The 22,229-nt window shown below is 46.6% G+C and overlaps 1 protein-coding gene across 2 annotated transcripts in view; it reads right to left on the bottom strand.

Annotated features, from left to right (window-relative positions):
- CCBE1 (collagen and calcium binding EGF domains 1) overlaps positions 1-21,303 on the bottom strand; it is a 524,308-nt gene extending 503,005 nt beyond the window's left edge. For both annotated transcript variants that reach the window (XR_013831253.1, XM_079942242.1), the window contains exons 1-2: positions 20,510-21,303; positions 19,991-20,071 (exon numbers count right to left, since the gene is read on the bottom strand). Coding sequence is in view for 1 of the 2 variants with exons in the window: in XM_079942242.1 (XP_079798368.1) it covers positions 19,991-20,071; positions 20,510-20,640 (212 nt within the window). In the remaining variant the exon portion in view is untranslated. The remainder of the gene's footprint in view (positions 1-19,990; positions 20,072-20,509) is intronic.
- Positions 21,304-22,229: the final 926 nt, after the last annotated feature.

Below are 22,229 nucleotides of genomic sequence, written 5' to 3'. Positions count from 1 at the left end.
GAATGATCTTACTATACAGAAACCATATGTATTCATTTACCCTTATCACAGACATGTATTCTGCAGGGAAAATGGACCAAGCACTGCCCTAGGCACACAGGATACAAAAATAATTGAAACAGGCACGGCCCCTGTCCTCCTCTAGTCAGGGGGAGACAAAATAAGCTACAAATGGTTTTAAGTGCTATAACAGAATAAAACAAGGACCTGAAATAGAGACCCATAAGGACAGGGAGATGTACTTGTCAGTAGGGGGCTTGGGAAACACCTCACAGAGGTGGTGACACTGAATTCTGAATTATTGGAAGCTGGGATTAGTGGTTTTTAAAAAAGCAAGGGGAAGACCTTTTATCCAGGCAGAGAGAACAGAACGAGCAACAAGCTGAGACAAGTAAGACGGTCATTCCAAGACAGGAGGAGACTGAGCTAAACTGAGGAAGGATAACACACGACAAGGGGGGACGAGCAGGGGTCCGATCACTCAGGGTCTTACAGCCTTGGGTGAGGAGTAGAGATTTTGTTTCGAGGGTAATGAGAAGGCACTGAAGGATTTTAAACCTGGGTTAGACAGCATCTGTTATAAGGTTCAGGATCTCACTTTCTGCTGCACGGGAACAGACTGTAAGAGACAGGACAGGAAGCAAAGAGCTGCAATGGTTCAGGCCAAAGGTGATGGTAGCAGAGGAGACAGAGCCCAGACTCGAATATATGTGATGAGAGACCGGATGCAGAGGATGTGAAAAGCGATGATCTAAAATTGCTTCTGCATTTCTGTCTAGAGCGACTCACCGGGTATTAGCACCACAAGTGAGGGCAGCAGGTTGTGTGTCGGGAGCGGGGAGGGAGAGTCAAAATCAGTCTGTTTGGACGTGTTACCTTTGAAATGTCATAAAGGCATCCGGCAGAGACCAAGTCGGCTGGATGCATGAACTGCCAACCCCCCCCAAAAAATACCCCTCCCAAGACCCTTTTTTCTCGGGGAAGTGCTAGACTATATGCTCCACCTAAAGGAGTAAATCAGGAAAGGGGAAAATATGGGATCCAGGAAACCTGGAACCTGACACCAGAGAGATTTCCCAGGCTCACAGACAGTAAGGGAACTCCCGAGGCCACAACAGGCTTAAAGAAACGAGCCTGGATCACAGCAGACCTCGAGGTTTTGCGAGGAACTTCTTCAAGATGGGTGAAACGATAGGACACCTATTAAGTTTGACTATATTGAGAGGGACTTTATACAAATGAGGGCAGCTTGGGGGTTGGACTCGTATTTCTATACTTTTTTTTAAAAGGCAAAAGATAGGACAATTATGAATTATAGGGAAGGCAAAATACAGTAGGAAAAAGAGGAGTCATTGCGTTCAAGTAGGGATGAGATGTCAATAACATCTCTGCAGTCATAACGTAGACAACGAAAACCAACCTATCCAGAACTATACCGAGACGATGCAAAGAGGGGAAATAAGTGTGGATGGTGGCTGACAGCCAAGCTCTCTCCTCTCATAGAGGGAAGTCAAAAGACAGTACCGGAAAATAAAAATAAATTATGCTGTAATACAAGTTATTTAGCGGTATGGACGCAAACATTAAGAATAAGGTTGAAAAACTGGAACAGTTTCTGTGGAACCAGAAGGTCTGAGAGGGGTTGAGGGCCCGCTGTTTGTCTTACCAGCCTTGGTGTAATTTAAATATTTAAAACTATCGTGTCTGTAAGATGTTAACTACGCAGAGAGTAAATTATACCGTTGATTTTAAATTTTTTTTTTTTTTTTTTTTGTGGTATGCGGGCCTCTCACTGTTGTGGCCTCTCCCATTGTGGAGCACAGGCTCCAGACGTGCAGGCTCAGCAGCCATGGCCCACGGGCCCAGCCGCTCCACGGCATGTGGGATCTTCCCAGACCGGGACACGAACCCGTGTCCCCTGCATCGGCAGGCAGACTCTCAACCACTGCGCCACCAGGGAAGCCCTTAAATATGTTTTTAACAAAACATTGAAAAGGTACATGAATAGACATCAGAATAAAGACAAAAGAACAATTATGGCTCCCTTTCATTTCAGAAAATCTAAGTTGCTTTGTTTTTGTTATTAGTGAAGCTAATGTATTGAGTGTCAGTGAATACAGTTTTGCCACCAATAGTGCGAAGCAAGGCCTGTTCAAAAAAAGACGACTCACAGATATAGAGAACAAACTAGTGGGTACCAGTGTGTGGGGCGGTGGGGGGGGCAGGGGAGGTACAAACTATTGGCTCGGGATGTATTATACAATATGGGGAATAGAGCCAATATTTTGTAGTAACTGTAAATGGAAAGTAACCTTTAAAAACTGTATAAATTTTTAAAAAAAATTTTAAAGGCCTGTTCATTTGGGTTTAAAAGGCCCCTAAACCCTAAATGTAAGTAAAATATAAATACCGATAAGTATAAAAATAAAATGTCACAATACTTGTGAAACTAACTATCCCTGGGCCATGGCCTCATACAGAGTTCCACCCTACTACAAATGGTGCTACAATGTGGCATGCTAGGTACAGTATGGGATTTCTATTCTAGAAACTCTCAGAAATACACACACCTGTTCAAAAGTAAGATCAATCATTAGTGGTGACAGATGTACCCCCTTCACCCATATGACTTAATTCAAGAGAGAGAACTCCACAAAACCCAAAGTTTATTGTGGGGGGATGTTTAAAACTTTTGGGTATGATGACATTTTAGCAGTGTGAAAAAACTCTCTCTTAGGGATGAATACTAAAATATATTGTGGTAAAATGACATGTCTGGAGTTTAATATACTTTAGAAAATAAAAGAGATAAAGCAAATGGTGCAAAATCTTAATTACTGATGAGCACATGGAAATTTTCTTGTAGAGTTATTTGAAGTTTTCATAATTAAATACATGGAAGGAAAATATGGTCAGCTTTTCCTCATCTTCCAAAAAAGGTAAGTTTGCACATTTTCTTTATGATTACGACGCAAGTAAAGTACACTGAAAAGCAAAGGCTGCCATAGAGATTTATTTCCATCCAAATTACAAGCCCACCCTAACGAAAACTCTTTCAAAAGGATGTGGACAAAGTGAGAGTGGTAGTATATATATGGACATATATACACTACCAAATGTAAAATATAGCTAGTGGGAAGCAGTCACATAGCACAGGGAGATCAGCTCGGTGCTTTGTGACCACCTAGAGGGGTGGGATAGGGACGGTGGGTGGGAGGGAGACGCAAGAGGGAAGAGATATGGGGATATATGTTCATTTTGTTATAAAACAGAAACTAACTGTAGAGTTAGTTTACACCACTGTAAAGCAATTATACTCCAATAAAGATGTTAAAAAAAAAGATGTGGACAAGGCAAGCTAGGGTGCAAAAGAGAAAGTGAGCAGAAAAATAAAAAATCAAGCTTCAAATGAACGAGGAGCCTGTTGATTTAGTTCAAAACTCAAGTGTAATACCATTTTGTTAAAAACTAGGACCACCTAAGCATGGAGAAGGGTATTAAAAATCTGATCATTATCTGGGTAATTCGAGAGAAGCCTCATCCTTTCATGTGGGTAAATCTGGCTGAAACAAACACACCCAAAAAAGCCCTTAATCTAAATTATGTAGCTAACAGCCTTGTTTCATCATCTATTCCCCTTGGCCAGACAGCCAAATATGGAGCCAGAACGAGGGCAGCGGCATGATCATACTGGCAACTCGGCTGCAGGAGGCCAATTAGCACATGAAGTCTTTCCAAGGACCCTTGGAAAAGTAAACTCCAAAGGATATACATGTGTTGAAACATGTTTGTAATAAAATTTCTGTGGAACTTTAAGACAAATATTAAGCCCAGTACGTTAGGATAAAAGATGTGAAGGAGATTTTACGAGAAAGCCTTGTCACCTGAGGTCACCCTTCCTTCCCATCTTTATTACCATGTCTCCCCAAGTTAAACAATTTCTCCTTTCTAGAAAGGGGGAGGTCCGCCATGGCAGTAAGGCTCTGCCTTAGGAGAGGAAATTGATACTCCACCCTCCTTATTCTGTGGGGCAGCACACCTGGAAAGAAAGCAGAAGGAAAAGCAAACAGCAGTGGCGGGCGTAAGGAGAGAGCGTAACACTTGTGCCGAGAAAGATGGACCCCTGTGCTCACCCAGCATGCGTTTGCAGCAAAGAGGACCTCACTTTCAACAGTATATACCTGGAGAGTAAAAAGACTTTTTTTCCCTTTAAGTAACTGGGTTAAGAAAAACTACCAAAGGCATTTAAGAGATGACAGCTCACAGATGGCTATCTTGCTTTTCAGGCTGATTAGAGATAAGTACCCAGACTGTCCCACAGTATCTCCAGGTGAAGCAAATCCCCTGGGCTATAAACGAAGCCGGCTTCCTTTGGCTTAGCTCTCCGTGAGGAAGGGAGAGATCAGTCACAGACCACCAGAGTTAGAAGGAACCTGGTCAAAGTCCCACCATCCCACACCTAGGACCAGAGCCAGAGGGTTACAGGAATCCTAGGAGGGCAGCGGTAGAGCTGTACACTAAAGGCCATGTCCTGCAGCTTCCAGACCAAAATGCTATCTGGTGACTCTAGATTCTTCCCTCCTGATTCGTTTAGGTAAAACCTGATATATTTGAAGTTTGCATCTTAAATGTAAAGCCTGAACCCACCAAAACCCTCAGCGTCTGCTAACTGCTTAAGAAGCAGCTCTCCAGTGAAGAGATGAATTAGGATGCATCCATGCAATAAAAATACTATGTGGTAAAAATGAATTAGCATTCCGCGTAATGGTAAGCGTTCTTTACCTATTGTTACGTGAAAAAAGCGACCGCAGAACAAACCTGTTTCTGTAAGTAATAACTACGTTATGTCCGCAAGTAATAACTACGAGTATGTCCGTTAGTAAAGGCACAGAAAAGATCAGGAAAATACACTCCAGTCCTTGGCTGTCATTATCCTGGAGGGGCAAGATTATGGAGGATCTCCAGTTCCCAGTCATTCATGATGTAAAACACGTAAAGAGCAAGTACTGCTATCATATACAAAAAGGTAAAGTTTTAAAAAGAGACAATTACCTCCTTCTTGCGCTCTTTTGTAGCGACTAGAAAGCACGATTCTTCCCTTACACGCTTCTCTAAGAAGGTGTTTTCCCCTCATCTTCACGATGGTACTTTCCTTTGGGAGCCAAGCCTCTCAGCTGCAGAGTCCTAAGAAGTATGGATGAAACCTTCCCCTCTTCAGGGCAAGAGGACTTAATTATGGTCCCTGCAGCACCGTAGGCTTCCCCAAACTAAGGCTTCCATCGCATCAAATGGAATGAGCACATACCAAGTGTGTCAGGACCACCCAGAGTCAAGCTGTGTATGAGCTAAGGGATGAATAAACAGCCTAAAGATGATGCAAGTCATATTTTAAAGGATGGACAGGAGAAATTGGACTTAATAACAGCCAAGAAAGGAGTCACTGGAGAGGCAAAATTTGGAGGTACAGCGTGAATAAAACAGCTCGATGGCCAAACGCTGCAAGGGGGTTGTCTACACTGGAGCATCCCCATGGGTGCACACCATCCCCCCGACCCCAGCAGCAATGACTACCCAGAAACGGCTCCAGGTGTGCCACGACCTCAACCTCTCCTGCTCTGGCACACCAGAGCGGCAGTCGGGACTGCCGAAGCCTCCTGGACCGGAGCCTCCAGCCTTAAGCTTCCTTTGTCATTGACCTCAAGGTGCCCTCCACAGATGATCATTTTCATGTGAGCCATGACCTGGAAATGTGTTTCCCAAATACTAGGGGTCTCTGGGAAAGGACTCGAAGTTAGTTGGGGTGGCAGACATGCCTAGTAAATCGTCAGCATCCTTTCACATCTTCGCCTAAAGTTTTAACTACCCGTTCCTATTATATACTTTCTAATAGAATGCCACACTCATCATGCTGTCACAGACTCTGGAAGTTTAAGAACTCAGGTCACTTAGGAACCACTTCGCGTCTTGCCAGCCTCCAATTCAAAGAAATCCCTCATTAAGAACCTCAGAAGCACATCTACCCAGGAAATGCAATTATATTTCCTTAATTTATAGTAACTTCTATTTCTATGATTTAATCAGCATGACCGCATCTTTCTTTTTGACTAGAATAGCAATTACAGTAAGTCCCCTACATACAAGTTGCGAACTTTCACGCATTCCCACGCCCAGTCGTGTAAGTTAGTTCACGTGTCTGGCGTACATTGTCACGTGCGTGCATCCTCCACAAGTGGTTGTGCTTTTGAGTACTTTACTGTGCAGTACTATACAGAGTACAGTAGTACAGTATCTTTATTTCAAACCCAGGATGTCATCTATGATGAGAAAAGAGGAAAGCTACTACCCAGACATCACTGGATCGTTTTTTTTAAGAGGGTAGATAGAATTGAATCCAGCAAGGAACCAGAACCTGTGCCATCAGCGTCAGGCGTGAAATTGCAGCTTGCCCTGTCTCCCCTTGCTGACGATCCTCAGCTCTACCATCCCTCACCTCCTCCAGTCAGTAACTCTTCTTGCCTGTTCACTTGATGCCAGCCCCTGGATGCCAGCTGTTGTACTGTACTTTGCAAGGTACTGTAAGATTAAAAATGTTTTAGTCCTCGTGTAGTAGTTCATACTACATAGTATGAGATTATTAATCTTCATATGGCTATCCACGTGGACCATGTTCTTTAGTGTGGGGAAAATTAAGAGAAAGTGCTTGCCGATGAATACTTGAACACTTGAGCTGTCTGACTCTAAGCAAGAAGATACCCTCCCCTAACTGGTGTCTCTTACACCAAGCAAAATTTTTGCTCTTGGTATTTTTTTTCCTAATCCAGCGTATTTTTAAAAACTGGGTAGTTCTGGGGCTTCCCTGGTGGCGCAGTGGTTGAGAGTCCGCCTGCCGATGCAGGGGACACGGGTTCGTGCCCCGGTCAGGGAAGATCCCACATGCTGCGGAGCGGCTGGGCCCGTGAGCCATGGCCGCTGAGCCTGCGCGTCCAGAGCCTGTGCTCCGCAACGGGAGAGGCCACAACAGTGAGAGGCCCGCGTACCGCAAAAAAAAAAAAAAAAAAAAAATTGGGTAGTTCTGCCCTTGATAAAGATGAAGAACCAGAGCTTCTAAAATGGGTCAAAAAGATCTCAAAGGAATAAGGATATATGTTAACCTGTATATTCTAAAGATAGTACTTATTCCTGCCAATTTTAGTACTTTTAGGGAGAACTAAAATAAGACCTAATTTTTTGACAGCTTCAGGAGAATGAATTTGTCAAAATTATATATAATTCCTCTGAGCTAGAAATACACGTATATCCAAGGAGAATGGTATCAAGTGCTTCTTCAGTTTTCACAAACATTTTGCTACATCATTCACAAAACCAGCCTGAAAATGCAACTACTGTTGCTTTTTCTTCAATAATTCTTTACTATCAACTCTCAAAATAAATGCTACTTAACTGATTACTTTTACCCAGGCGTGTTTGTCCCCTGGAAACTATGACTGACATACTTCAGATACGTGGTTTCCTGCGCAATTCCTCAAAATAAAGCCTCTTTTCCACGGCTGAGAGAGGCCCACAAGTGAGTCTCTGCTCGGTAGCTGGGGAGACTTTTATTTTAAGGTTAAATTAGATCCTGCCACCCCCTTACTTCCTAACCTCCGACAGCTTCCCATCTTACCCAGTGATGGAAGTAACTGTCACAGATATGGGAAGTCATTCTGGCTTACACATGGTTTGGCTTGACCTTTATGCTAACTACAGCAGCCTGTCTTCTGGCCTGTCAAACAGGCATTGTACATCTGATTTAACCACTAAAATCTGATTTAACCATTTAAAAATCAAAAGGGAATAACTGTGGTTCAGGCATTCAAAATGGAGCCGGGTGGCCATCGTGGATGTGCTTTCAGACATGTTCCTGTATCACTGAGAACTTGAGTTCTCTGAACTGTATCAGACTCAAGGATCCCATCAGTCGTTCTTCATATCTGCTAGCAGCCGCCTAGTCTCAAGGTCTCCCCTTGTACCTGTGCAACCACTTCAGACCCCAACCAATCCTTATTTGTCAAGCATCCTGACTTCTTGCCGGCTCCAATTATGATTCTTGATACACGACTCATGTGACTGACTGTGATTTTTGCTTATATAAGCCTCCCCCATTTTGCAGTCAGGTGGAACACATTTAAGTACTTCTTAAATCTGTATCTCTTGGGCTATAGTCCTCAGGCTCAAATAAAATTCTTTTCTATTCCTATTAAAAATATATATTTTTTGTTTGCTTGTTTTTATATATTATTTGTGTGAGAAGTATTATAAACCTATTACAGTACGGTACTATATAGCCGATTGTGTTAGTGGAGTAACTTTGTTGGACTTACAGACAAACTGGTCTTATGTGCGCTCGGAAGGGAACTCGTTCATAGGTAGGGGACTTACTGTACACGTATGTAACGATGCATTCCATATGGACCTCCTTGGGGACTGCCTGGTTCGCGGCCATATGGTATATACAGGGCTTAGGTGACACCTATGCAGTCAAACCACAGAGCACATTGTTGCGTTTTGCACAAAGTTAACGCAACCCCAGAAAAAGCCTTGTGTTTGGTGGGGGTTGTGAAGTTTCTTCAGTTATCAGAGGGGAGGCCTGAAGAGTTGAAGAGGAACACAAAAACAGAATGGGAAGAGAATCTCTGCCAGCACATAGATTTCCTATCACACTAAGTGGAAAAAACTGTGTGTTTGATGCTTGCAAGGGAAGAAAGACACAGCTTGACACTGAAGAGCTTTCATTTATAATATGCTGAGCCATGTTTATATCTTGGGAGAAAATTCATGCAGTGCAGCAACAAAACATTTTTTAAAAAATTCAACAAAGGTCACCAAGTAGCTCCAGACACCAAGCTGAGAGGCTGCAAGAGGAAATGAAAAGTGATGGAATTTGCACCAGGCGATTTAGGACTGATCAGCTTAAGAAACAACACTCATGAGGAATGGACCACCTTTCTTGATCCACCTCAGCCCACTTCATCACTCTCCTGACTGCCCTCGAACCATCCAACTCAGAAGAGAAAGGTGATGCCAGGAGGGAAAAAGTAGGACCCAACAGAAGAAGCAGGAGACACCAGGCACCAACACAAGCTCTAACTGTAAATTTCCCTGCCGAGGGGCGTGGACCTGCAGTAACTGCACAAGACATGAGGACCCAGGCCTAATGGCCATAGAAGGAAGAAACAGGGACCATTTCTCCATTGGCAAGGAATCAGGCGGCTCACCCCCTTTTGCTTTCTGCTCCAAGGTTTTCAACCTTGGCTGCATAATGGAATCGTGCAAGGAGCTTCAAAAATTCCCAGTGTCTGGCACCCACCTCCAGAGTTTGATGAAACTGGTCTAGGGTATCAATCTGGACAATGGAATTTTTTTTTTTTTAAAGCTCACCAGGTGGGCTTCCCTGGTGGCGCAGTGGTTGGGAGTCCGCCTGCCGATGCAGGGGACATGGGTTCGTGCCCCGGTCCGGGAGGATCCCACATGCCGCGGAGCGGCTGGGCCCGTAAGCCATGGCCGCTGAGCCTGCGCGTCAGGAGCCTGTGCTCCGCAACGGGAGAGGCCACAACAGTGAGAGGCCCACGTACCACCAAAAAAAAAAAAAAAAAAAGGCAGGAAAATAAATCTCACCAGGTGATTCCAAGCGCAGTCTAGGCTGTAAAGCCACAGGCAGTGTTTTGCAAGTAGGAAGCAAAGAAGAGCCACGCATGAGGAAGGAGTCCCGGAACGGTACAGTGATGTTCAGGACAACGCTTCCCAGTTTAATGTGCGTAGGAAACACCTAGGGACGCTTGTTAGAATGCAGATTCTAATTCAGTAGGTCTGGGGTGGGGGGACCTCAGCATTTGCAACAGTGACGTCTTGATGTAGGGAGTTAGAACAGATCACAGCCTCCATCATTTAGCTAGAGGAGGAGGTACCACAGAAGGGATCACTACAAACAACATTATGGTTTCATGTTTTTCTTCTTCAGCGGTATTAACGATACTTTAATTTCATTGGATAACTCAGTGTCACCACGTGCACAGCGACGCCCATGGAAATCAGTGTGTATGAAAACCGTCCCCTTTGTCACATGGCCCCAGCGTGTGCTGGGCTTTTTTGGTGGGGGGATACGATGGGCTGAATTGTGTCCTCCCAAAACCTACACATTGAAGTCCTAAAACCAGTACCGGAGAATGTGATTATTTAGAGATCAAAGCTTTAAATAGGCCAGAGTTAAAATGAGTTATGAGAATGGGCTCTAATGCCGTATGTAGTAGTATCCTTGTAAGAGGAAGAGATTAGGACACACAAGCACAGAAGGAAGACCCTGGGAAGACACAGAGAGAAGACAGCCACCTGCAAGTCAAGGAGAGGCCTCAGAAGGGATCAACCCTGCCACCACACTGGTCCCAGACCTCTAGCCTCCAGAACTGCAAGAAAGTCTCGAGTTTAAGCTTCCCAGTCTACGGTAGTTTGCCGAGGCGTTCCCGGCAAACATGGGGCAGGACAGGTTGTTGGTTCATGTGTCTACTTTTGGTAACTTGTCCAACTTATGTTTTTTTACCAGCAGGACTGACATCCTTATTTCTAGCGTCCTCCTTCCCTCGTCTAAACGTCTCTTTAATTTATGGTTGGCAGCAGGCAAGGTAACCACAGTTGTCAGGCTTTTCAGAGGAGCCTAGTGGTTAACAATAGGCTCTGGCGTCAGCCTGTCTGGCTCCACCACACACCTGCTCCGGGACTTGAGCATTCACAGGACAACAAGCTAGTTCCTGAGAGCGAGCCTTCACACAGGGCCACCAGAGGAAATCACACGAGCCTGCGTTTCTCCGTGATCTCTGCTCTTGCGTTCAAAGTTCCCCCAGACCCACCCTTTTCCCTCCCCTCCTCTCACCTGTGTTCCAGGTAGAAAATGCAGCCCGATTAAGTGACCTCCAAGTAGATTTTATGCAGAGCCTCACACTTACCTTTCCCTATGCCCTCCCAGCTGATGGGCAGCAGTGATTTCCAGAAAACCGACATAATATTGAAGTCGATTTTTACAGACTTAAAATCCTTCAGCCAAACTTTCTCAGAGATAAAACCCCACTGATGTTACATTCTAGGTTCCTCTAAGCTTTCAGAATCTGCCAGAACTAAATTCCAGTGCACCTTCTGGGCAATGACCTTGCCTCCAATGAACAGTCTTGTGGTCTTGCTGGGCTCCCAGGAAGCCAGCCTCCACTCTGACCTGTCATTTTTCACCACAAGAGCCGTGAGTCGTTTCACTATAGGAAGATTCCAGAGTGACACACGGACACGTTACCAAGAGCAAGTCCAAGTGGAAGCAAAGAGAGGGGAGAGCTGGAGGGGAAGTTAACAGCCTGGTCTCCACACTGGCTTCTAGACGGCCTCCGACCTCTGAAGGAATAGTGCTGAACACACACAGGACGTTACAAAAATTGCATTTGTCAATCTGTCGACCTTTATAAGCTTAGTTTGCCTTTCATTTAACCTCCGTTCAGCTGAGTCCATTAAAGTGGCTGTTACCAAGGTCAGAGGCTCCTACATGACTGATATCCACATCTTTTTCTCACCCGCCTTCATCTCCATAGGATACTCTCTACTCCTTATCAAGTGTTTATACCTATAATTTTCTTCTTTGCTATACCCCAGGGCATTTCTTTATCTGCCTAATATGTCAAGCGGTGCATTCCAACATTTTCCTCCTTTCCCTTCTCCAAAATACCATTAGACTCTGCCTCTCTCTCCTCAGAGTATTTCAGTAGTTCTTTCCTTCTCCGCTTTGCCCCACCCTCAGTGTCGAAAGGCATCACTCTAGGAGTCTCCGTGATCTTCATGGAATCAAAGAGCTGGTACTGTTAAAAAGGCAGTTCAGAGTTTAAGTTCAAAAGTTTAATTACTGATGTTGGGCCCAGTGCAACTGAGCCAACCTATGACACTTTTTAGCCGTAAAAGGAAAAGTGAAATGTTGCAACACTGATTTAGGACACTCTTCATTGAAAATAACTTTCTCTAGATGTGTGTTCTTCAAATAAGAGCTATACTCTCATTGGATTTTTGAATGTGAGGCCTTCCACTGCAGAAATTCAGAACTAACAAATTTATGGAGAGCTGGCTTTGAGTCAAAGCATGTGACAATCACTACACAAGCTGAGAATTAAGGACATATGGAATTAAGGATGGTGGGCAACTAGCCAAGGCAATCCAAGGATTACTCAACTGGCAAGGAAGGCCAGTCTGGGAACACAGAGAAAAGCAGCAGTAAGTCAGCACTTAACTAGCTGCAGTAAAATCAGCTTCTTAAAAACATCCCGACGAGTTACATTCACTTAGAGAATCATTTAAGGGAAGATGACTGGAAATAAAGTCCCAGCTCAATAATAACTATAGTTGATTCCTTGAGATCAGGAAATCAAGTCACAATGAAAAGATGCTCGGGCCAGAGACCCAGATACAATAAGGCAATACAAAGGCAAAGGCCTCAAAGAGGCAGCAGCCTAAAGGTCCTCAAGGTTGCCCCCTTGAGGACTCAGACCTGTGGATGAGGTCATATATGGATGTATTTGCATTAAGACAGCACTTTAGAAGTTGGCAAACTTTCCCTGAAGAGGGCCAGACAGTAAATATCTGAGGTTTGGGGGCCAAGTAAGGTCTGTTGCACAGTTTAACCCTTTAAACAAGGTAAAAAGCATTCTTAGATCCTGGGTTGTATAAAGACATGCCACCTGCCCGACTAAAGCAGGCCAATCCCTGCTTTATACCAAACTTTCCGAGCCAGATCCCAGTGCAGAGGGCCCTCCCAGCTTCCCACCGGTTCTCTGTACCAGCAGCCACCGACAGCTGCTCCAACTTCTCCCAGAGGACTAAGGATGGGGGCCTCACGCCAGCACGGGCAAATACCAGAGAACACCCCAGAGCAGTGGCCAAGGGGTGGAAAGGTGGCGAATGGAAAAGGCTAGAATGGACGTGGTCCAAGTTTCTAAAGTCATGAAGGGCGCGGAAAGATAACCTGGTTCACGTCCTAACACACCGAACAAGGAGGCAATATAGTTGTTCTTCCAAGCTTTCACACCTAGTTTTGACTCACATGAATCATACCTTGGAGCTAGAAAGATGTACTTTGCTTGACTGGGATTAAACATGTAGAGGTTAACACCACTCCGACCCCTATACAGGTACTTCAGGATGTAAACAAGTTGTCCATACAGTTCAGATGCATTTATGAACACAGACCTGTAATGGGTTATTGGAGTCGAGGAATGTAGGAGGGGCACGCCTTCTCTTAACACGCTGCTTAAAGTTACTGTTGGCAAACATGGGGCAACCTAGGCTGAGGCAAACCGGGTCCACACGAGGTATCTGTTCCTAGTTGGCCCATTCTGATGCTGTCTCACAGGACACACAGCCAGAGAACTGGCCTTCTCTTTGGAATGCTTTCACATTCCAATAATTCTTAGAAGGGACTTGTGGCACGTGTTAGTTCCCTTCCTGCTAGGAGAAGAAAAACACATTAGTTACCACCGTCCCCGGGTTCTTGTGTCCCTGCCTGGAGCCGTAGGGTTTCTTTTGCTGAAACGATACAGCTGGGCCACAGGAAATTAAGCTCTTAGGCCCCCCAAATGTAACATCGGATGTGTGCCAAAGATAATCATCTAACAAACGTCCCCAAGGACATCCTTGGCTCGAAATTCCTTTACTAAAAAAGATAAATTGAATTAAAATCCATGCATTCCATGAGGGCAGAGGTTTGGGGGTTTCTCCTGACTTATTCACATATGTATTCTGGGTGCCTAGAATGTGCTCGGCACATAGCAAGCTCTGAACAAGGAACGCAATCGCTGGTAAAACTCTGAAATTGGTAAATGACTTTATATGGAAAAGAACCTGGCTTGGCAGAAGAGAAGCTGCCGATGTTACAGCTGATTACCTTTTCACCCCCCAAATTAGAAGCAATAAGCTGAGAAAGGATGGAGACCTTCTTTCGCTGGATAGTCAGCAATGCCCCGAATCAGGCAGACCCTCTAACGCAGAGCAGCCAGGATCCCACTGCACAGGAAGGTAGTGAGTTTGCGTAAGCTGAACCACTGAACTTAAACTACCGATTGGAATGCAAACTACCATCTGAGAAAATAGGGTATTCTAGAAAAAAGAGCATATTTGCTTTTTCCGGGTGCATCCACCCCACAGCTTCACTTAGAAAAGATGAAGGGAAGTGAATGTAGCGAGTCAGGCATCAACAACTTTGGGGACAATGTGTAGCAACTAGACCTGGTCTCAAAGGACACCAGTTGTGTCCTGTTCACAATTGTGGCCAGTTCAATTGTTGGTTGTTTCCTACCCTTCTGTCTTGTTCCCTAGAGAATGAGTGAAAAGTGAGAGAGAACCTTGCCTGGGCCAACATCCTCCACCCCCCCTCTCTCCTGACACCTGCTCAAGCTAAAGAAAAGGGTGTGGGTAGGGAGCGAGATCCCCTTTAAAACTGCATCCACCACCACTTCAAAGCCAGCGTCCACAGGGCAATCAACACACTGGGCAGGACTGCCCACATCCTCTTCAGGTATTATTTAAAGTAACAAGTCCATGGAATGAGCTATGTAACTGCCAGAAGCAGCACCTGTAACACATTAGCAATTAAAGTTTAACGGTCAAGGTGGGAACTAACGCAAACAATGGCAGCAGCTCACAGGTGTAAGCAAACTGCTTTCCAGCAGAAAGAAACTCAGCTGAAAGCAGCGGGCATACTCGGATAGCAACAGAAGTTCTGGAAGACCTGAAAGATTTCAGTCACATCTCCTTGTTTACTTGTAAAATTAACATTCATCCCCCGAATCCTGTGTACGTGACAATGTGTATGGACCCTGTCCAGGCACAGGGCTAGCCTCTGAGGCTACAGTCATGAGAGGACAGAGGAACCAGGCACTCAGCAAGCTAACCATCCAGTGGGAGATAGGGTCTAACAGGGAAACATGAGGCTGCCTCCAACGTATCTGTGATTCAGGCAGTTTTGCACGTAAGCCACCCCATCCGGCCCCTGCTCTGTTCTTAATATTTGGACTACTTCCTCCTTATGGTTAGAATATGGACAGTAGTCATGAAGATACAAATGCTTTCTTAAAGGGGGCCCACAAGCCCTGCATAAGCCAACAGTGATTCAGAGCAGGTTCTAAGCTATGCTGGCCACAGAACGGGGAGGGAGAAGGGAGGGACCAGAACTGGGCTGAGGACCTAATCGCTAGTTGTCTCTGCCAATAAAACCCTTCATGACCCTGGACAAGGGGCAGATCTCTAAGAGCCTCTAAAATGGGGTAGCTATGCCTTCTGCCTACTTTTATACTTACGTGAATAGAGAACATCGTGTAGTCAGGTAGGAGGCAGGAAGCAGAAGATATCCTTTTTGTATTGATAATTTTCCCAAGGCACTAGATTTCTGGGCCAGCCTACAATTGGAGAGGCAACTAAAAACAGCTGACGTGTGACTGCTATAAACACCCTCAGGGTTTCTGGCTAGGGTCTGAATTTGCTCTTTCAAAAATGTCTACTGCAAAGCTCAAAACTCAGCAGATGTCTACTGAGCGCCCAGCTTGTCCACTCACCACGCCAGACTTGGGGAGACACAGCAGCGAGCCTGAGCGGCCGCACTCACTGAGCGCTTCCTATGTATATCAACTCATTTACATCTTCACTATAACCCTATCACTGCAGTACTAACGTGACCCTCATTTACTTAAAGGAGAGCACTAGAGTACAGATTGAGAAATGTTCAAGGTCACAGAAGCAGTAGAGCTGGAATTCAAACTGGGGAAGAGAGTTTCTACTGTGGATGTTTTGACATCAAAGCCCTGTGTAGGGACTTAGAAACCTGCCAGATAGCACATTCTCCAGCCCTTCCTCCAATGGAGACTTCGCTAAAGTCCGGGGCTCTCCCTCTGGTGGTGCCGCCCTAACTAAGCCACCTTCTTGCTCTCTAATTTCCAAATAAACATATTTGCAGAAATATGTTAACTTCCACATTTTAATTGAGATAATGCAACAGTGCTGCCAAACCCTAAGTGGGAGTTTTTGCATCCCCATATCATTATTTCCCATGGGAACAGGACCCTCATGAGACAGCACTGATGGGACAAATACAGCTGAGAGCCTCTACTTGTAGGTCTGTGAACCACAGAGCTGAAGATCACAGCTAATGCAACAAACACCGAACATTCTGTTAAAGAACCACGTTGAAGGACAATCAAGTCTTCTCCTGCCCATAAAGCCATTCGTAGCTGCTTCTAATCTCTTCCCCATCAGAGTATAAACTACACAGTTTTGAACTCGATCATGTACATTGTATACTGGTTACAGTCGTAGAGGCCTCGGTCTAAGACTCAAGTCTGTAAAACGTGACCAGGGACTACGCTCAAGCATTTTCTAGGAATATGTTAAGCGCATAACAGAGGCTCAAGTCCTTAATTGATTAATGGATCCAAAGAGTTAATTAGCACATGTTTATTGGACACAGGCTCACTCAATACAAGTTGATTTCTTGATGTTTCCTACACTCATGTTATTTCTAAAAAGACTATCATTTTCTTGATGAGACCCCCATAAAGAAAAGGTAAACACAGACCTTTTGTTCAAAAACTACATCGTCTGGGAAAGGAGGAAAAAAGTTAACTTGTAGGAAGAACTTTTAATAGCCACAGAGGGGTAAGTGCCATTATAACTTTATGGGCTTGCTTTGGCTAGGATAAATTTAGAGTCTAGATAAATCACACACACTCTGAAATCTTAACTACTGGTAAAACGATACGCTCCATGTCAGAGCGTAGCGCTGAGCAAACATGCCCTCTACGATGAAGCTGCCAAAGGCGTTCGCTCAGTGTTTCATCAGCTTTGGGGACTTGGCTCAATGCACACTGGGGTAGAGTCCCTAGAGACGGACCCTGTGATTACGATGAAATCCTACAAGGAAGGAAAGCTATGCATGTAGGAACCAACGTCGTGTATAACATGGTAAGGGAAGCTCAATTGTTTGAGACAGATCAAGAGCAGCGGTAACTCAGAAAACCACTGCGGTCACAGGGGCTGCTAGAGTTATCTGCTTCTTTCGAGTTTATAGCCTCTAAATGTATAGTTTTCTTCCTTACTTAGATGTCAGATTTGGAAAGTTCAGCCACATCTGTAGACACCACCGGGATGATGAAAGGGCCCAGACTTTGAAGTCAGACAAACCTGGGTCTGACCTCGAGTCTCCCGTGGATTAACTTTGCGACCCTGGGCAAGCGGACTTAATCCGAGCTTCGGTTCTCTCTGTAAAACTGAGGCAACGCACATGCTACAGAGTGGCTTTGAGGATTACAGCTGTATGTACGTAAAGTGCATAGGACACTGGTGAATACACAGTAAATCTTCCAACTGTCATTTCATATAAGGCTTAAGTGGAAAGGTGCTGCTTACGTAAGACCATGGAGAACAGAAGTGTACAAGCGTGGTGGGGTCCAGGACAGAGGATTCCGACCCCATCTCTTTTCCGTATCACCTCAGTCTCCATATGACTTTTAGGAATAATGGCAAATCAGACGTTACATCTACTATACCTCCATGTCCATGGGTTTTCAAAAGCCAGTGTTAAAAGACCACCTTCTAAATTCAGGAGTGACTTCCGGTATACATTCTCTTCAGCAAAAAGCCATTCACCAGAGACATCTGCTAAGAGTGGGATTCTAGGCAGTCAGAAAGCATTCCCAGAACAGTAGTAGCTCTGCTACGTTACTTTCACTTTAATTAAGGGTCAGCCAACAGTCCACGAGTCCGATTTCCTGGAAGGCTAGTTCTTTGTCTGATTTTAAGTTACTGTGGTAGAAGAGCTAACTCACTTGCAGGGGCCTCTGAGCTCCAGAGGATCTGTCCAAACAGGTCTGCACCATGACTCTGGTTACTATAGCAGCGCTTCAAGCCTTAATGCATATCTCGTTCACATGCAAGTTCTGATTCAGGAGTTCTGGGCAGGGGCCTGAGACAATACAAGCTCCCAGAAGATGCCCGTGCCAGACCACACCGGGAGTAGCAAGGGTCTACAGGGCCAGGACAATCAGAATTCACAGACCGAAGAGCACACAGCATTCCTCCATTCTTGGGGCTAAAACGGGGGCAGGAACTGCCAACTGTCTTTAGGAAGGTACTAAACTATGGCAATTGTATCAGACTAATGAAGTACACACAGAACTCTTAAAGGAAAACCAAAGAAACAACATTCACAGGGACCATTACCATTTTCTTCAGCTGAAAACATCCTCCCACTCCTCTAAGCTCTTTTCTCCTACAAATAAGATATCCTTTTTGTTAGCTCTCTAAGCTGTTTCTTTGAGTAGCTGTTAATGAAAACATATCAAGACACTGCTAATGTCTCCTACAGAGGCTTAGTGCAGAAAAACACCAGTTTTTAAATTCTGTTAAAAAATAAAAAGCAACAAGTAACAGCTGAACGAATGAAATCAGCTTCGAACACTAATCAGGCACCCATGGTTTCTGAAAATCGGACGTGCCTTCTGTAACTGTCACCGACTTATGTGCAGTCTACCCTTCAGGGACCAAATAAATGAGCAAACCGTCTCAGGGATACGTTCCATGTTAGATTACAGGTTTTATGCTGCGGTGACAGGGGAAAAAATGTGTCCTAAGAAATAGTGTGGATGAAACACAGGGCTAGCACCAGGTCAGGTCTCCAGATGGGTGACCTTGCTTACCCAGTTAACCTCTCCAAGTCTTCACGTGCCAACTGAACCATACTCCCTCTTCCCCACTAACTCACATGTCTCGTTCAGTGTCACCACCCACTTCCCAGAGAAGGCGCCCTTCCCAAGGCTAAGACTTGACCGTTGCTTCACTTAAGCAGCATGGTACGTGATGTAACTGATGGTGCCTTTGTACCCCTAAACTGACCAGCCCTGTAACCACTTACACCTGAACCTTTGAGCACTTTTTTTGGTTTTTTTTTTTTTTTTTAACAGCTCAAAGGATTCATCTGCTACCGCATCATTAGTGCAACTTCCTTCTCTTTCAAGTTCACTTTTGAGGATTGCTGTGTTACCTTATACTACCCAATAGTCAGCCTAGCACCCCAAACAGTGCACGATTCCCAGAGACAGAGATGGAGTCTGGTGGAGTGTGTGATCCCTGTACCTCCCACAGAACCTTTAAAAAGCAGGCAACTCATAAGCGCTTATGGTGGGTACCTCCTTCCAAGGAGGGCACTGGCACAGAAGCCTATGGTGACAAGTCAACCCTCACCTCCAGAAATTACAAGCAGGGAACACTGATTCACCTTGAGAATCAGAACCACCTGGGAGCATTTTTCACAGTATAGAATCCCTAGCCCTATTCATGCTTAGCTTTAACAAGCACCCAGGCTCTGTGAGCTGAATTTTCAGGAAGACTGATCCTCTTCTTGTGGCTCAACCATCTTGACGCTTTTCGCTTTCACTTAACCCAAGTCATGCCCGCAGTCCTCCCCCATCCTCCTGCCCACAGAGGCCGTGACACTGTTACACTCTGTCCTGGCAGAAAGTCAAAAGATAGCCAAGAACCAAGGATTTCCTGGTTGTATGCCTTTAGGTTTTCAAAACAAACGCAAAAACAGCCATTCACCTTTGTTATGCCGCATAGTTTACACCCACCATCCGACCCGCTTTCTTTACGAAACTTTCAACGTTTCCTCCAACCATCACGCAAATATTCGAGGAAGCAGTAAACCACCTCCCCTCAGGTTCTAAGAGCACGAACTCTAGGTGCCGCCGCCACTCAGTTGCCCATCATTGCTCCGGCGCAGAAACCACACGCAAAAGAAAAGAACGCGTTTGCACCGAGGGGCACTCACCCAGCACCTACCACCGTGGCCCCGGTCCCCGAGCGGATCTCCAAGCCCCTCCTGCGCGGCGCCGCCTCCCCGAACAGCCCGGGCGCGCACGGACGGAGTCGGTGGAGCCCCGAGACTTACCTGAAGCACGTCGTGAGCTCGCCTGAAGGCTTCAGACACGGGTATGTGGTCGTGACGATTTTGTTTTCCGAGCAAATTTCTCTGTGGAAAAAGTTGGAGGAACTTCATTGGTTCTCCGCTGGAGAGCGGAGGACAGCGCGCGTTGGGCATCCGCGTCCCGCGCGGCGACCAGGCGCTGGTTCCCCCAACGCGGGCGCGGAGCGGACTCCAGGGTCAGGGGTGGACCCGGCGAGGGTCCAACGCAGGGAGCCCAGGCCCAGGGGAAAGAAAAGGTGAAGAAACGGGGCACTGGAGGGCGGCAGGAAGGCGGCGCGCGGGTATCTCGGTGCCCCGACCCACAGATGGAGGAGCCAGGGCTAAGGGCGCGGAGGGTCTCACCCGGGAGCAGAGTTTAACGTCAGCCAGAACAATTGAGCGCCCGGGGAAGCGAGGGCGTGAGGCTCACCGCTGTGGGGGGGAAGGGGCACCGGCTGCACCCCAAGAGCCGCGGCGCACCAAGCAGGGACCGGCAGCGCTTACCTGTCGCCGTCCTCGGGCTCCTCTCGGTAGCTCCACGTGTGTCCCAGCGCCAGGAGCAGCAGAAGCGGACCCAGGCTCTTGCCCAGCTGCCCCCTCGCCGCTCCTCCCCGGCTCGGAGGCGGCGGCACCATCAGGGAAGCTCCCGGCTTCTTCCCGGCGCCGGAGCTCTCTCCCCGCCCTGCGCCCGGCTCCTCCGCGTCCACCGGCGCCTTCCCTCTCCCCGGCAGGGGGCGCCCGAGGGCGGGGGCGTTTGCGCCACCTGCGCGAGGCACCGGGGCTGGTGGCGCCGTGGTGTTGAGGAGGATTAAGGCTAGGGATTGGGGTGCAGACTGCCAGCTCCGAAGAGAGGCCGGGAAATGGGGCGCCTGCGGTGCCTAGCTGGCGCGACGGTCGCGGGGTCCAGGCCGTCTCGCTCGGGAGGTTCACGCCGGAGAGACGAACTCGCTCCACGCGGCCTGGGGCGGCGCCCTTGCCGCCTGCTTCTTCCTCCGCCGGGCGCCGCGCGCAGGGTGCGGAAAGCAGGCGACAGCTTGCATTTTACCCCGGGGTCGCACGCCCGGGAGGAGGAGCCGATTCTCACCCCGGGAAAAGGGAGGGGGAGCAGAGGGGTTAATAAGCTTCCTTCCTGTTGTCGGTTGCTTTCCAAGGACCCGGGTCAGGCTAATCTTTGGCTTCTCCCCTCGAGCGCCTACACTGTCCTTTCCCGCTACCTCGGTTTTCCTTAGTAGAATAAGGGAGGAAGGAGGAAGTGAAGGCTCCAGCGGCTCTCCCAAACTGCCTTCTCTGAAACCTGAAATGGTTTCACCATTTCTAGAGCGTGGTCTGTCTTCATTAAAGCTTCTTAGTCCTCCGGTCGAACAAGCAACGAGCTCTCATCAGCTCTTTCTGGGGGCCGGGGGGTTTAAATCCTCTTGCCCTGAGCAGCTTTAATGCTGCTTCAAAACCACGCACGCATGCGAAAGCTGGAAACTCCTGGAAGATCAGGTGAGACACGGAAGGGGGCCGTTAATCAGCGCCTGCCCCCTGCTAGTTAACGCGGGGTTGTTAACGGGTATTCTGAAAACCCGGGCTGCGGGGCGGTACGGTAAATCAGCTCACCTGGTGGTGACCCAATTGTAACTCATATATATACGCCTGCATCTTCACACTTTGTTGCACGTTAGGCGTTTCTGTGCCTGTTAAAGAGAAGCTCGTGACATAAACCTGCCCCGCTGAGCAAGCAAGTGGTCGTGGCCCAGAAATAAGTTGCAAGAGCAGGAGGTTGCCCGAGGAGGTGAAAAGGTAGCTTGTTCACAAGTTACCGGTGTGCTAATTGGTTAGGTGAGCAGGTGTTTTGATTCAAAATATTCTGGGCAACTGAGAATCACCGTGCATATCACATACATCTTGACATTTTAAAATAGCAATGGTATCCTCAGTTCTCTGTAGATTGCTTTTGTATTTTCCAAAGGTTTTTCACATTTACGATTTTATTTGATACCATATCCCTTGAAACTAGGAGTGCGACTTCAGCGAGGTGGGTTTCTTTCCTACAAAACTTAGACGTGGCAGAGCATAAAACACACTTGATATTGGAATACGGTGCTACATACAAGAGAAGTGGATTTTCACGTGGTAGTTCAGGAGACACTTCAGAAGCTGCCAAACCTGCCAGTGACCATCATACAGTCAGGAAAAAAAACAACAAATAAACCTGGATTCAAACCCAGGCTGTGTGGCT

Source organism: Stenella coeruleoalba (genome assembly GCF_951394435.1).
Source record: "Stenella coeruleoalba genome assembly, chromosome: 14".
Classification (NCBI taxonomy): domain Eukaryota; kingdom Metazoa; phylum Chordata; class Mammalia; order Artiodactyla; family Delphinidae; genus Stenella; species Stenella coeruleoalba.
The sequence above is the reverse complement of the archived record's forward strand: the minus strand, read 5'-3'. Positions and strand labels throughout refer to the sequence as shown.